Source organism: Sprattus sprattus (genome assembly GCF_963457725.1).
Source record: "Sprattus sprattus genome assembly, chromosome: 3".
Lineage (NCBI taxonomy): Eukaryota > Metazoa > Chordata > Actinopteri > Clupeiformes > Clupeidae > Sprattus > Sprattus sprattus.
In genome coordinates, this window is record NC_137922.1 from 39,464,824 (window position 1) to 39,481,440 (window position 16,617).

General features: G+C 41.9%; 1 protein-coding gene across 1 annotated transcript; it reads left to right on the forward strand.

The window, feature by feature from the left end:
- Positions 1–1,700: 1,700 nt before the first annotated feature.
- On the forward strand, positions 1,701–16,347 carry ercc4 (excision repair cross-complementation group 4). Its single transcript, XM_080835906.1, has 11 exons — positions 1,701–2,097; positions 2,480–2,660; positions 8,769–8,964; positions 9,289–9,496; positions 10,029–10,209; positions 10,638–10,763; positions 11,263–11,370; positions 13,477–14,059; positions 14,453–14,545; positions 14,761–14,873; positions 15,372–16,347. Exons 1-11 carry the CDS (start codon positions 1,921–1,923, stop codon positions 16,106–16,108), a joined length of 2,703 nt encoding a protein of 900 aa, XP_080692032.1. The 5' UTR covers positions 1,701–1,920; the 3' UTR covers positions 16,109–16,347.
- Positions 16,348–16,617: the final 270 nt, after the last annotated feature.

Sequence of the window (16,617 nt, forward strand, 5' to 3'; positions counted from 1 at the left end):
AATCTAAATTCTATCTGGTGTCTGCAGAGCTACACAAAAATGCCATATATGAGTTATTAGATTCCCCCAGGTACTGGGGTGCTTTTAAATTGACAGAATAATGGAACTTGATCACAATTTCAGATCTATCACTATTTCCATTGAGGCTATTCTATGTAATATTCAGGACATGAAACCAGGAAAAAAAACCTGTTTGCATACAGGTTGACAGATGCCATTAACTGTAAGTCAACACACATTCTGATGTACAGAATGGCTGTTCTCAGTGTGAGTAATTCTAGAGGACTGGAAACAAAGCTAATTACAAATCATACACCTCACTATGTCTGCTGTGTGTCTTGATTGAATTGTATGCAAATCTTTGGCGGAAACAAGCTTGCTCTTCCTAAACTAGCCCTGTGCTGCTCTCTAGTGGTGTTATAGTTGAAAATGTGTCAATGAATACAGACTCCAGTCTCACCATCTGGATGGAAGGGAGTCAAGGACCAAAAAGGTCCTGAAGGTGTCAGCATTTGATAAATTCATTGACTGCATATGTTGATTCAAAACACTTTTTGTATCTGAATATTCCTGTGGTAAATTTGTCAGACATTATTATTAGACCCTTTGAATATATTGTGGATGATTCTTAAGAGATTCCTAAGGCTCTTGTTTGTAACAAGATGTTGTTATTGCATGTTCTATGAATCATTTAAAATAGATCGGCATATGTAAGGTATGGACATATTTGGTTGGAGGCGGGTGGAAATACATTAAAAAAAAAGAAAGTATGAAAGGTGACAGAACTCACTATAAGTCTTTGATTCAACAAAGAAAAGCCTTGTGTTATATTTGCACCATATAAAGAGCAAGAGAGGCAACAACAGTGGAGGCGCATGGTGGGGGGTTAATCTCCTCCTCTGCTCTTCCATTTACAAGTCTGTGCTATTCTGAGCTGTGGTTACACTCCTCTGTGTGATGACTGAGCACCGGCGGTTCCGTGAAAGTGCACACACCTACAGAGCCCAGCCGAGCAGAATTAGAAGCACAAACAACACTTTGTGTCACACAGTCTTAAGAAAATGGAATCCTCTTTTCTAAACTCTCTCAGTTAGCCCTTTTATACTAGGCCCTCTGTTCTGATTAAGCTGTCTCAAGCATAAATAAAATGAGTGGCTACCAGCTGTCATGGAGTGCTGGCCATGGGCATGCAGTTTAGGACTGTCTTATGTGGGTTTCATGCAATGCCACTTTGTACATTTGTTTTTGTTTTTGTGAGCAGAATACCAAGAATAACATGTCACTGAAGATGCATCATTAAGAGGTGTTTCAACTTATTTGTGCAAACCTGTGCAGATTATGGTTTTACGTTGTAGCAGGTAATTACAGTTTAGCAATAATTTGCTTTGGTACAGTGGCACTGGTTTATTTCTGGGATTTCAAACCAACTTTAAATAAAGCGGCACTAGGCAATATGATATACATGTTTTGAATGGTCCACGTCGATAGAAGGCGCTAGTGGTGAAACTCTTGTTTGTATCAGTGGTGAGTCTGACGACAAAAATGACGTGATATCCGGTGACATGTTGCGTTCAAACGCCGCTGTTAACTTTATAACTAAAACAACACACAAAAAAGAGAGTTGGTCTTAAACATGATTAGTCATAGTAAAGAATATATGTCGCGCCTTTACTACAGTAAAGATAGCAAATCTTAATTTTCAAGAACATACTGGCATCATACACACATACATACTGCATTGTTGTCTAACTCTAGCTTGCTAGCTAACGTTAGCCCTGTGAAGGTACATGCATGGATGAGCTGTGCAGCCTTTTTGACAGGAGGCCGGTTAGACGGTTCTCATAGACAGAGAAGTAATCATGAATTTAGGGTAACTCATGAAGCAGAAAGTTGATCGTAGAAATCCTGAGCGAGATAACAATGGCGGGTCCTTTGCTGGAGTATGAGACGGAGATGTTTTTGAGCCTCTTCACCACGGACGGATTGTTGGTGACAGCAGAGGGTCTGGGCATCGATCGCATTCTCTTACAGTTCCTCAGAGTGTATTCAGAGGAGGGCAGTCTGGTCCTCCTCCTCAACACAACCCCCCCTGAACAGGTAACCCAACGTTGACTAATGGCCATATTCGACAAAAGATCATCACGGTGGTTTTGTGAATGAATTTTGCTTTGTTTTTCTGTGCATGTTAATCGTTATTTGATTTGGCGAGAAGCACTGACTTTATAAACACAACCAGAAGTATAACAGGTTGAAATCTTGTGTAAAGACATTAGGCATTGCAGGAATAGGTGTTTTTGTTTTGAAAACTAGTCAAGACAAATCAAACGTTGTCTCGCCCCAAAAAACACGTTAACGCTGTCTGTAAATCTACACTGTGCCATTAACATACCGACAGTTATGACTTGTGTAGCCTTTTCATTTTGCATGCACTCACCTTAAAATCTATAAGGTGCTGTTGTAACGGTAGCAATCATTTCAGGAATACTTCACGGAACAACTCCGTGCAGAGGGTGTGAGTCACCTTCCGCGAACCGTAACCAGTGAGGTGCAGGGCAGCGAACGATATGACGTCTATACGCAAGGTGGTGTGCTCTTCGTCACCAGTCGCATCTTGGTCGTGGATTTCCTCACAGAGAGGATACCTGCCCACCTCATATCAGGTTTGCAGTTATTTGTGAATACATCACATGGTATTTTTATCACAATATTTATGGTGTTATGTCTATCAAGTCAGTTCCTATTCCTATTTTATTTTACACTTACAGTAACAAAAGCACTTAAAGTATGTACTTCCCAGCTTTATAGTGCAGTGCCAGTAGGAATCATGCATTCTGTAGTGTTAGCAGACGTAGGTGTAGCTGTTGGGTAGTGTAATAGCAAGACATATTTGCACTCCACATAGGTACAGGTTACACTGAAGTATTATTGTGATGCATGTTTCCTTTTCATTAAGAAATGTTTTAATGTTAGCCTTTTTGGAGATATACCAACAAATAAAGTTTGAGATTATGTAGTGGATGCAGTTTAATATAGATGTCAAAGTTGCTGTCTAAACTATAAACTAAATGTCATACAGAAAGATATTATTTAAAATGAAGTTATGGTTGAAATAGGATCACTTCTTTATTGTAAGGGTAAGTGTAGGGTAAGAATGGTCATGCAGTTGGACTCAAATGTAGGTTCATTTTATTGAATGTATGTAGCCTACTGTACTGTAGGCTACTGTATGACTTCGATGATGCTAGCTTTGACAGCCCATTCTCAGACAGATCGTAATCTAATTATGTCCTTACAATGAGAACACAGTGTAAATACTCTGACTGGAGATGGCGTTACTATCCCCCACCCGAATTCAGTGCAGGACTGGGAGGATAACATGACGACGTGGGCCCAACATAACTTACAGCGAGATTTGCGCGTATTTCGTGGACTCCATAGCAACAGATGGGAAAGCAATGGACAATCTGAAAGCCTCCGAGGCTTATCAAAATATTCATATTGTTTATTAGTATAGCGTAATTTTACAGTACATTTCTGCACTTATTTGACTTACAACTTGGCAAACTCATTTCATAAGCATGGTTGAAATGTAACTGTGATTACATTACTTATTCATGGCATATGCAAAACGCATGAATTTTACTACAACTCTCTCTCTCTGAATTCATAGTTCGCGAGATATTTCTATTTTATCGTTTGCGTTTGGATTACGCGTGGATTACTATTCCCTGTCTGTTAGATGACTGTACAACTCTAGACATTACTTTGAAACTTAATATAAATAAGCTTATATAAACGAATAGATAAAATCAATCACTGTCTTAAGATTACCTGAGCAAAAGTCTGTATCTGTTCACCAAGAAGAATTTGAATGCGGACCTCCTTATCGTATCCAACGCTATTCTGAACTTTGAGTGAAGGCAGGATAGTTTTAATACCGCTAATATTGTTTGTGACGTAATTTGTGACATCATTTCGGTGCTACGGGAAACGATAACCCATTAGTGCCTACGGGAAACGGTAAAATACAAATATCTCGCAAACCATGATTTCAAAAATCTTCAAAATCAAGGATGCACAGGTTCAGGACATGCGTAAGCTACGTGCGAAATCTCATAACTAACGTAACTACCGTCAGGGAGATACGCCCTAGACAGACTGACTGACAGACACACAGAGATTCCTGGATTTATAGATAGATTTCAAACTGAGAAGAAGTCAAAGTAAGTTTAACGAATTAAATTAAGCCTAATTTTTGTTAACACTATAAACATGTAAAGGACTGGAAGTGTTTCTTTAAATGAACAATTCCAATAAAACAAAATCATGTTCTCTATTTAATAGCCTTCCACAAGACATAACCATATTTTCCTATGTATGACTGAAAAAACAAACAAACAAAAACAACGGTAAATGTTATGAAAATAGACATTATCCCTCAAAATTCTTAACCAGGAACACCAGCCTTATGGATGCCCTACTGCATATCATGACATTTCCCCCTATGCTGAAAGCCGGCTCAGGTGGTCTTATAGTGAGAAGAATGTCATGCCATGGCGACAAACCGGTAACTAAATAGATGCCAAACCCTTGGGTGACAAATGCAGTTTGCTTTGAATGAAGAACAACATTGACAATGACACAGAAAGACGAAAAATAATTTGGTAATTTAAAAACTGTATGGAGACCCAAAATCTGTCTCCCGGTACTTTTTGCAATACTAATTTGCAAATAAAGACTGTTTTGAGTTTTTTTACACTGAACCACTTTACACTTATCAAGATAAAACTTGAATCTCGCATATTAGGCTAATCTTTCTTGGACATTATGAACTATTGCTTTATTTCAATGATGTCACTGTAAATTATGTCATTAATGCCAAGCTCAAATTCTTTGTAAAGCTTACATTGTTCATACTTATTTAGACATTGAAAACCTAACAGACTCGTAAATTAATATGTACTAGTGCAGTGCCCGTAAGAATTATGCATTCTGTAGTGTTGGCAGACGTCGGTCGCTGTTATTGATGGTTCAATTCACACTGGTCAAGGTTATCATCTAACTTGGTAGGCTAATAATCTAAATGGTTGGATGAGTTCTGTATAGGCTATAACTACGTTCTTAAGTGTATTTTCAAGGATTGTCAGTCACAAACTAATTCCAAGTGTCTGACTAAAACAGAGGCTAGATGGGTGGTTGCGTGCGTGTGTTTGGGGCATGGGTGAAAAAATGAGTGGTATGTGAGATTGACAGAGAGAAAGTGAAGCTGTGTAGTACTCCACTCTTGCGTTGTGATTTTGATTGGCACCCAGCCGTTTATTCATACACTCTGACAGGTTTAATGAACACAGAGCAAAGGCGATCACACACAGTATCTTCGAAATGACAGCCTCTCCCAGCCAGGGTAAATGCAGACTGAGGTTTATAATATTGCAATAATGAGAAAACAAAGTACACATGAATTATAACAGATACATCGGGACACTAATACATCGGAAAACCTCTCTCATTGCGTCAGTAGATAAATGCCATGAACACATGGTCACTGGTCTAGGCTAACCGGCAACGTTGAATAGGAAGCTAACTCTTATACAAATACATCAAACTACAATATACTACTAACATGGTAATGAGAGTTGGTTACATGCCAGGCCCATATGCATCAGCTGGGGTAACATCTATGACGACGACTGTTCTATGACTGTGACATAATTCACGTCGCTAAAATTCATGCGTTTTGCATATGCCATGAATAAGTGCTGTAATCACAGTTACATTTCAACCATGCTTGTGAAATGAGTTTGCCAAGCTGTAAGTCGAATAAGTGCAGAAATGTACTGTAAAAATACGCTATACTAATAAACAATATGAACATTTTGATGGATTATTATTCCCTGTCTGTTAGATGACTGTACAACTCTAGACATTACTTTGAAACTTAATATAAAGAAGTTTAAAAATAAACGAATAGATAAAATCAATCACTGTCTTAAGATTACCTGAGCAAAAGTCTGTATCTGTTCACCAAGAAGAATTTGAATGCGGACCTCCTTATCGTATCCAACGCTATTCTGAACTTTGAGTGAAGGCAGGATAGTTTTAATACCGCTAGGCGTATATGTTCGATTGTGACGTCGTTTCGGTGCACAGTGGGACTTGCTACGGGAAACGATAACCCATTAGTGCCTACGGGAAACGGTAAAATACAAATATCTCGCGAACTATGATTTCAAAAATCTTCAAAATCAAGGATGCACAGGTTCATGACATGCGTAAGCTACATGCGAAATCTCATAACTAACGTAACTACCGTCAGGGAGATACGCCCTAGACTGACAGACTGACACACAGAGATTTCTGGATTTATAGATAGATTTATTTTGTGGCTTGGGTTATGGATTATTAGTATCACCCAACTTCTTGACAATACTGTAAGAGGTATCTAATAATATTATCCACTGCTTCCATCCTTCTATTGAAACCATCAGCAGCACAGTAATGTCGCTATTTTCTGACCACTACTTCAGGTGCTGTCCAGTAATTCTGTGACGTGTACATTAATTTATAGGTAAAATGACATGACGTAAAGGGTACCAAAGTACACGTCACAATGGACAAACGCTATATAAGCCCATCTCGCATGGCATTTTTCACTCATTTCACATTTTTCACTCTTTTCATATTTTCCGTCCTGCAATTACCGAAGTCATGATCTATGATCTTCGTAGTGACACTATTGTGTCTAAAGTATTGCAATGTATTAACGGCTGGCTCTGCGACGAGTTTGTCACGGCCACCGTCGGCAAGGTTTTGAAGTCCGCTCTTCGAAAGGTAAAAAAAAGCGAGAAGACGACGCCTACCCGACGATGCCGTCCCGACCAGCAAACACGGAGGTATCCCGTTCTGCGCCCGGTCTCATCAACCTACAGGAAGCCGTCCTACCACACCACGGAGGTGACCCACGTGGTGATGGACACCTGGAACGCCGTGTGGCATCGATGCGATGTCTGCATGAAGCAGACTCTCCAGACCATCTGGACTAGAAACGTGTTCACCCACTTCGGGGCATATATAACCTGAACTCGCCAACGTTACTGTTGATGAATGGAAACTGCTACACTAATATTTTCAATAAACATACTAAATATACAGCCGCGGAAAAAATTAAGAGACCACTTCAAAATTATCAGTTTCTCTGGTTTTACTATTTATTGGTATGTGTTAAAGTAAAATGTACATTTTTGTTTTATTCTATAACCTACTGGCAACATTCCTACCAAATTTCAAATAAAAATATTGTCATTTAGATCATTTATTTGCAGAAAAATGACAATTGGTCAAAATAGCAAAAAAGATGCAGTGTCTTCAGATCTCGAATAATGCAAAGAAATCAAGCTCATATTCATTTTTAAACTACACAATACTAATGCTTTAACTTAGGAAGAGTTCAAAAATCAATATTTGGTGGAATAACCTTGATTTAAAATCACAACTTTCATGTGTCTTGGCATGCTCTCCACCAGTCTTTCACATTGCCGTTGGGTGACTTTATGCTACTCCTGGCGCAAGAATTCAAGCAGCTCGGCTTCTTTTCATGGCTTGTGACCATCCATCTTCCTCTTGATCACATTTCAGAGGTTTTTTTATGGGATTCAGGTCTCGAAATTGGGCTGGCCATGACAGGGTCCTGATCTGGTGATACTCCATCCACACCTTTACTGGCCTGGCTGTGTGGCATGGAGCATTGCCCTGCTGGAAAAAACACTTCTCAGAGTTGGGGAACATTGTCAGAGCAAAAGGAAGCAAGTTTTTCTTCCGGGACAGCGTTGTACTTTGCCTGGCTGAGGTTTGTAAAAGACCATAAGGATTGAACCAAAGCAGACTGGAGGGTCTCCTAGTTCGTCTTCTCTGATGAGTCCAATTTTCAGCTTTGCCCAACACATGGTCGTCTGATGGTTAGACGGAGACCTGGAGAGGCCTACAAGCCACAGAGTCTTGCACCTACTGTGAAATTACTGTGACCAATTGTCATTTTTCTGCAAATAAATGATCTAAATGACAATATTTTTATTTGAAATTTGGTAGGAATGTTGCCAGTAGGTTATAGAATGAAACAAAAATGTACATTTTACTTTAACACATACCAATAAATAGTAAAACCAGAGAAACTGATAATTTTTAAGTGGTCTCTTAATTTTTTCCGCGGCTGTATATTGGCTATGTGTTTCTCTCTATGGGGCAGGTAATCAAATCATCCCAATAAACCAGTTGGCCTTAGTTCCAATTGCGTTACATTACTTGAAAGTTTTAATTAATCAAATAATTATTAAATGGAAACAAAGGCAGCTGATGGATCAAACCGATCAAAGCTAATCATGAGAGGACCTCTCCTCCCCTTCTGAGTTAATGACTGAGAAGTGAAGAGCCTCATTGTCAGCAGACCTGTTGGGATATCCTGCAAAAAAATAGATTTTGAAATTTTGTCGTTCAGCAACTGTGGCTGGGAAAATTCAAAGTCATTGGCAGGGGTGAATGTAGTTTGTCGCAATTAAATGACATTCTATCAGTTATAAAGCCACCATTATGCTTTATTTCATGCTTTTAATATTCCGGTCTTACAAAATTCATGTTGTGGCATAATGTAATGCCATAGACAACTACAAACCCCCCCCCCCCCCTTCATCATGGCAAAAATGGATTCTTGACCATTCATGATTGCTATTACAATATTTCTACCACATATACCATCACGACTTATGTTTACACAGGAATCTTGGTTTACCGAGCCCACAAGATCATTGAATCGTGTCAAGAGGCCTTCATTCTGAGGCTTTTCAGGCAGAAGAATAAGACAGGCTTCATCAAGGCTTTCACAGACAAGGCCACAGCCTTCTCCTTTGGCTTCTGTCTGGTGGAGCGCGTCATGAGGAACCTCTTTGTCAAGAAGCTCTTCCTGTGGCCCAGGTAAATGAGCAGGTGTGCGAAGCTTCTGCGTGTTCTTATTGCACCATATTGTTTCATGGTCCTCTGTCCTTCATAGCATTCATATCCTACCATGTCAGCCAAGGTTCAACTAGTATGAATGACGGCGTGCCTATTCAGGGGTGCAATATCCTTATCTTCCGGTGGAATTCACAGTTTTGATCTCAAAACAAGTCACTTATGCAGCAGATTTTTTTTGTCCCCTTCCCTGTTTGCATCTCTTTTATTTATGATTGTGTGTATTGCGTGCATGTGAATGAACACATTGAAAGTCTAGATGTAAGTGTGCATCCATGTGGGTATCAGATTCCAGGCATCTGTGGTCTCTGTGCTTGACCGACACAAGCCTGACGTGGTGGAGCTTCACGTGTCTCTGACGCCGGCCATGAGGGCCATCCAGAGCTCTGTGATGGACATCATGAACGCCTGTCTGAAGGAGCTGAAGCGCTACAACCCCACCCTGGAGGCTGAGGACCTTTCTCTGGAGAACTCACTGGGCACTGCGTTCGAGAAGGTGGGTGGTTGTACGAGGGATGTGCACGGATGTAGTTAAACAGAATGGTTGATTCAGAAATTATGTCAAATAGGGAGTAGACAGGGCCTGACCCTGTCAGACTTGTGACTGTGTGTCATGTGACTTATCCAGCCCGTATGATGACTAAATATAAATGGGAGAATCGCAATAGTGTTAACTTTTGTTATTGGACAAATTGAAAATAATTGAACACTAACAGTAGATATACTTTAATGTAAAAATACATTTAATTTCTGTTTTGTCAAGAGAAATATCTTCTTTTGAAATTGTTAATATCAGCACAAGTCAATTCAGCATTTGCCCACCAGGGAGACCCTTGCTGCACATCTCTAGCTAAACCTTGCCCTTCAGGGTTAGATAAGGTCATGGATGGGCACCAGATGCTTTAGAGCCAGTGGAATAGTTTGACAGAGTTGAACTAAACTGATTTAATGCTGCGCTTCAGTACTGTTTGACACTGACGGTATGGACGTTTGATGCACTTGACATTGACCTTGGGTGTTTTCTTCAGACTATTCGTCATTATTTGGATCCCTTGTGGCACCAGCTGGGAGCCAAGACCAAGTCCCTGGTGCACGATCTGAAGATCCTGAGAACCCTCCTCCTGTATCTCACTCAGTACGACTGCGTGACCTTCCTCAACCTGCTGGAGTCCCTTCGCTCAAGCCAGAAGAACTTTGGAAGCAACTCAGGTACAGCTTTGTCATGAGGGGAAGGAGAGACAGTTACATATTAACGCAAAAGGCCAAAATCAGCCAGAAAAATGAAAGACATGTTTGGGCTTGGCAATATGGCCTAAACTAAAAATATCATGATTTTATACCTGGGTGATGATAAATGAATTATATTTCTCTTCAAAATACCACTTTCATTTATGCCTTTGGGACAGTAAATGTCTGTGGCAAATATGTTCTGTTTAAATTACATCAGTACTGAAATTTGTATCCATGTTATAATTTGTATATTTTATGCTATGTCATACATTCTTAATAAAGTGTCACAATGTGACATTCCTAGTATGTTGCCATAAATAATGTTTGTTTGGTAAGAAGTTGTGGGTATCAGCAAATTTACGGTTAATTGTGCAGCCCCATATGATGGCTTTTTTTAATCTCAACAGGATGGCTTTTTCTGGACTCGAGCACCTCCATGTTTGTCAACTCTCGTCAGCGTGTCTACCGCATCCCAGAGGCAAAGAAGAAGCTGAAGGTGGGAGGAGAGAAGGAACAGAAGAAGCCCACTCCCGGTACAGCGTTTGCATGTTTCCTCCCTCATCCATATGTCTTTATCTTGTTTTCCGAAACCTCTAGCGTAAGCTCAAGGTAACTGTAGAAGTGATTGGTTAGCACTTCAGGCTTCAGCTCCCGGCAAAGCTGCTTTGATACGAGATATTTTGTCAGAAGCGATGTAAATGAAACTAAATGCATTTAAAAGTAGCTCACTGGAAGCTGTAAGGAGAGGAAAAGGGCACTCTGAATGAAATAAGCAGCCTCTAAAGGCACAGACACTGTTTCATGTACCCTTGAAAGTCATGTCTATTTTCGATTCATAGTCTCAGCATTGCCATTGTGTCTGTTCTTAGACAGATAGTGCTGACAGTCGTTTTTTGGGATGCTCTGTTACCTTTGAGTGATTTGTGTGTGTGTGTGCGTGCGTGCGTGCGTGCATGCGTTAGTGCGTGTTTGTGTGTCTGTGTGTGTGTATGTGTTTCTGCTTGACATGCTTTTATGTGTGTGTGTTTGTAGTGGAAGTAAAGAGACAAGTGGTGCTGGAGAGGAACCCAAAATGGGAGGCGCTGTCGGAGGTGATGCGGGAGATCGAGAAGGAGAACAGCAGCCGGGGGGATGCTGCAGGTCAGACACACAGTCACAAAAAGATTACTGATACACACCGATGTCTGTGTCTGTGTCTGTGTTTGGATGTGTGAGTGGGTTGTGATCTTTTACAAAGGCCTGTGTGTATGTGTTGGGTGCACGTATGTGTGTAGATGCATGTATTTGAAAAGCAAGAAGTTCATACCTTCATGTTTATTTGCGTGACAATCATGCTCTATGTACGTGTGTGACTGCATGGGTGTACACACTGTTGCTGTAGGTCGGCAGGGTGGCCGCGGGTCATTAAAAAGTCTTAAATCAATTTTCATCAAAATAAGGCCTTAAAAAGTATTAAATTGTCTTAAATTCAGATTGCATTGGTCTTAAATATTTTTGTGCCATGTCAGTGCAAAAATGCAGGCAATCTGTTCTGCCAGGTCAAATATTATTTTTCCGGTAGCTGGTGCGCTGCGTTGTCTATGGTTAAGTCAGTGCGTAGACTACTGCGTGCAGCTAAACATACAAGTGACTAGATAGCCTACTAGCTGGCTAGCTTGCTAACTAGCTCTCTAGTCCTGTCAGTGCTATTTCCACACACTACACCACGCCCGCTAGCAATGTATTAATTTACCTTACAACGAACTAACAGTTTATGGAAATTAAACGGAGGTCACATATTTATCACAGTGTGAGACGGCAAAAAAACACTTATTAGCCAGCTGTGCTGTAATCTGCAGTTGCTCTGATTTTGGGAGGTGGTCTACCTGTTGCTTTGATCGCTAACTTGCCACTGTAACTCAATCCCTGGAATGCTTTGAGTAGTAAAACACGAACAATTGCCTATGTTTCCATTGTGCACTTTATTCGCAAATGTTATTTTCTTGCTGTCGTTCAAATGATCGGAACTTCTTGCTTTGTTTAGGGCTGAATCTCGTAGCCTAGACTTGAGGGGATAACCCCACCCCCCGGATTGCGCCACAGCCAGGGCTCCTGTTTATTGGTTTATCATCATAGCCAGGGCTCCAGCCTGTTCGTTTATAGATTTTGGCGGTTTTTAATTTATTTACTTGATTTTATAAGCATGGCTGTCAAGTGTCACGCATTGAGCGTGACAGTCACTCATTTCGGTCTTTAGCCACGCACTCCCGCCACACATCGTATTTCTCACGCTGAAAAAAAAACCTCTAGGCTGTTTAATGTGCCGTAGCGCGCAAACATGACCTGGCCATGGAGGAATCAAGCACGTCTCCCCGAATACCCTCGAGTTCTGCCGTAAGGTGCACAATAGCGAATCAAAAAAAATATGTATCTTTTGTATCTGGGTAAGATTTAATCCAGGAACCAATGGAAATAAAGCATCATGGAATGACTTGACTGCAGTTAGAGAATATTTCCCAGAAAATTAGCAACAGTTTCTAATGAGTGTTTGTAGCCAACACAGTTACTATAGCTTTGACTCCTAACTTCGAAGAGGAGAAGGAGATGGCTAGAACAAAAGGGAGAAAAGTCCAGGAGCAGCCACCTACAAGACCTCTTTTGATAGTGAATGGACCTCTAAATGGCCTTACTGTAGGAAGCACCAGTTCATAATACTGGTGCTCTATCTGCCGCCAAGAGAACTCCTGTGCCCATCAAGGTGTCATAATTGTCATAATTCTCTCTCTCTCTCTCAAATCGAATACATACTTTGTAATTGGTCGAATTGTCAGTGCCATGTGTCAAATCTTTCCTGCAAGTCTGAGCAATTATTATTAACAACAACAAAACACTAATAATAATATGGGGGGGGGGGGGCCTGGTCTGTGGGCATATGGAATACGGCGGGCCGGGGCGTGGTCGGAGGATATGTCACTCTTGCCTGTCTTCAAAACTTGAGAGCCCTGCAGCATTTGTTTATGGGACCTAAATGCTCTGAAAATTGAGGACTGATGACATTTTTGTGTTATCTTTTCGCATTACACACATTTAGCCGGTGTTCTTAAACTCAGCCGGTTATTATCAGACATCAGTGTGTTTACTTGGAAAGATTACTGTATTTTTCAACTTTTGATTTGTTTTTCCATCGTAAGTTTGGTCTTACATTTAATTTAGAAGTGGTATTAAAAAGTCTTAAAAGTCTTAAATTTAATTTGTTTATACCTGTAGACACCCTGGGTCGGGTTCTGATATGCGCCAGCGATGACCGCACATGTGCCCAGCTGAGGGAGTACGTCCAGCGCGGGGCTGAGGCGCTGCTGACCCGCCTGTATCACCGCACCGTTGGGAAAGGGGAGGCCGTCTCCACTTCAGAGCTCGGCAGACAGAGCAAACGATGGGGCGCCAGGGAGCCCGGCAAGAACTCAAAGGGCAAAAGACCCAAAGCCAAGCAGGGAAAAGCTGGCGGTAAGGGCCCCAAAGCTGCCCTTTCCCTCAGCCAAATGGTGGGGAGAGAGGGAGAGGAGGATGCCATGCATAGCGGAGGTGAGGAAGAGATAAGCAAAGAGTACGAAGAGGAAGATCAAGAAGAGGAAGAAGAGTTGGATTTGAATCTGTCCTCGGACTCCTACTATGGAATTCTGAAAGAGCCATTAACTGTCATCCACCCACTGCGGGGCTGCAGTGACCCCTACGGTCTGACGCGGGTACTGCACGAGGTGGAGCCCACCTATGTGGTGCTGTACGATGCGGAGCTCAGCTTTGTGCGCCAGCTGGAGATTTACAAAGCCAGCCGGCCAGGAAAGCCTCTGAGGTATGTGCACAGGAGCCGTCTTGTCTGAAGCTCTTTTAAATCTCGTCTCCTGTTTCTTGTACCACAATGAGTCACAGCCCCTAGTGTTCGGTGTCTGTGACATTAATATTTGTCATGTCTGATTCCCTTGATGACTTCATCCTTGGTTCTGGACAGTCACATGTTTCTTTATATGTTCTCTCTCACCTGCAGGATGTGCTTTTAAATGTCTTTATGGTGATGCAAGGCTATCTCTTCACTAAACTAAAAATATATGAATTAAGAGTTTTAGTTCACATAACATTTATACGTGTACAGTAAGCAGTAGTCCTAAACGTAAATGGATCAACACGTGGATGTGTCTGTGGGTGAAACATTGATGGCATTCATTCTGTCTGCATCTCTCTCTTGCAGGGTGTACTTCCTCATCTACACTGGCTCCACAGAGGAGCAGAGATACTTGACAGTCTTGCATAAAGAGAAAAAAGCATTTGAGCATCTCATCCGGTAAATAGTTGTGCACACATTCCACTCATTATGTGTGGAGAATTAGAGTAAGCTAATTTAATCAGGCCATCATGCCTCTGAAGTGTGTTCTGCATTGTAGTGTACATTACATTAACATTACCTTTACAAGTTGGCAGCAAGTTGAATGAATTGAAGTTCTAAGGCTCAGATTTTAGTTTATGTTGCCTAATCAAGTCTTGTGCCTGCACACACAGGGAGAAAGCCACTATGGTAATACCCGAGGAGAGAGAGGGACGAGAGGACACAAATTTGGATCTGTCAAGAAGTCAGGAGCCAGCCAACGCCACCACCAACTCTCGCAAAGCAGGCATGCTATTTTACTTCTCCTTTAAATTCTGGTTCTGGAGTTCAGATTTTTTACTGTTTTTGGGGGTACAGTAAGAATGGAGTTTTGGCACAATCCACAGTCACTGCCTTCATACCAGACTGTAGTAGTCAAACTGTAGTCATAAAAAAAAAACTGAGCAGGATGTAGCACTATTTTTTGTATTTCTGAATGTCAGTGATACATGTGCTCAAATAGCCATTGAGCCAGAGCGATGATGATGAGCACAATGATGACGATGATAATATCTTTTAGTTAGCCAGGTTTGACACTGGACCGCATACTTGAATTTTGTTCCCCCCAAAATGTAAACCTAATTAATGCAATGTTTTTTGAGACAAACACCCAAGTCCAATCCAAATTCCTGAATCACATTTCCCAGTGTCCAGCACCTGAGCCCAATTTGAGGTAGATGAGCACACTATCTTTTATGTGTCCTTCTGAACCACGTGTGTTAATGCATCCGTGTGTTTCCTTCAGGGGGTCAGGAACAAGTGAAAGAGCCGAGCCGTGTGATCGTGGACATGCGCGAGTTCCGCAGCGAGCTCCCGTCCCTGCTTCACCGCCGCGGGCTGGACATCGAGCCGGTCACGCTGGAGGTGGGCGACTACATCCTGACGCCGGAGATGTGCGTGGAGCGCAAGAGCGTGAGCGACCTGATCGGCTCGCTGCAGAGCGGCCGCCTCTACTCGCAGTGCCTCTCCATGACGCGCTACTACCGCCGGCCTGTGTTGCTCATCGAGTTCGACCCGGCCAAGCCCTTCTCGCTGGTGGCCCGAGGCGAGCTGCGCGGTGAGATCTCGGCCAGCGACGTCACCTCGCGTCTCACACTCCTCACGCTCCACTTCCCTCGCTTGCGCCTCCTCTGGTGCCCCTCGCCTCACGCCACTGCTGAGCTCTTCGAGGACCTGAAGCACGGCCGGGCTGAGCCGGACGCTGCAGCCGCGCAGGCCATCACCGCCGAGTCGGACACTGTTGCCGAGTCTACCGACCTCTATAATCCAGGCCCGTACGACATGCTGCTACGCATGCCTGGCGTCAGCACAAAGAACTGCCGGGCACTTATCAAACATGTGAACAGCCTGGCAGACCTGGCCACCCTCAGTCAAGAGAGGTTGGCAGAAATCCTGAGCAGTGCCAACAATGCCAGGCAGCTGTACGAATTCCTGCACTTCACTGCAGAGGTCAGTGTAGGGCAGAAAGGGAAGCGTACTTAAACAGGACTAATGACATTTCTCATTGAGGTTGTTGCCATGAAGTGTTGAGGTTGCAAGTTGAGAGTAAAAAGGGAGCTTTGGGTAGGGATAGACATAGGAAGTATTTTTTTAACAAAATGATTTGGAAATTAAAAGCCATGTTTAATTAATGCCTTAATGTCTTCAGGTTTTCTGAGGACTTTCTTAACTTAATAGATATTCATTGTAAGGTGATGAAAATATTTCACACTGTGTTTTGTGGCCTGTATGTGGTGTACAGTTTAAAAATGTGTAGTGATTTTGCTAAATTGTTATGTAAAGGTAAGTGTGGGATTCTTATGTCCTTAAAAACTTTCTATTAAATAGCGATGCTAAACTATTTTTTATATTTGATTGTAGAAATAAAATGTTAAGGCAGCATGAAATGAAAAGCACTCAGTACCACATTATTTGTTGTTTACTTGCATGAATGCATCTTTGACTCCGTAAAGAAAACAAATTGTAGATCAACAAATTGCAATCAACTGAGT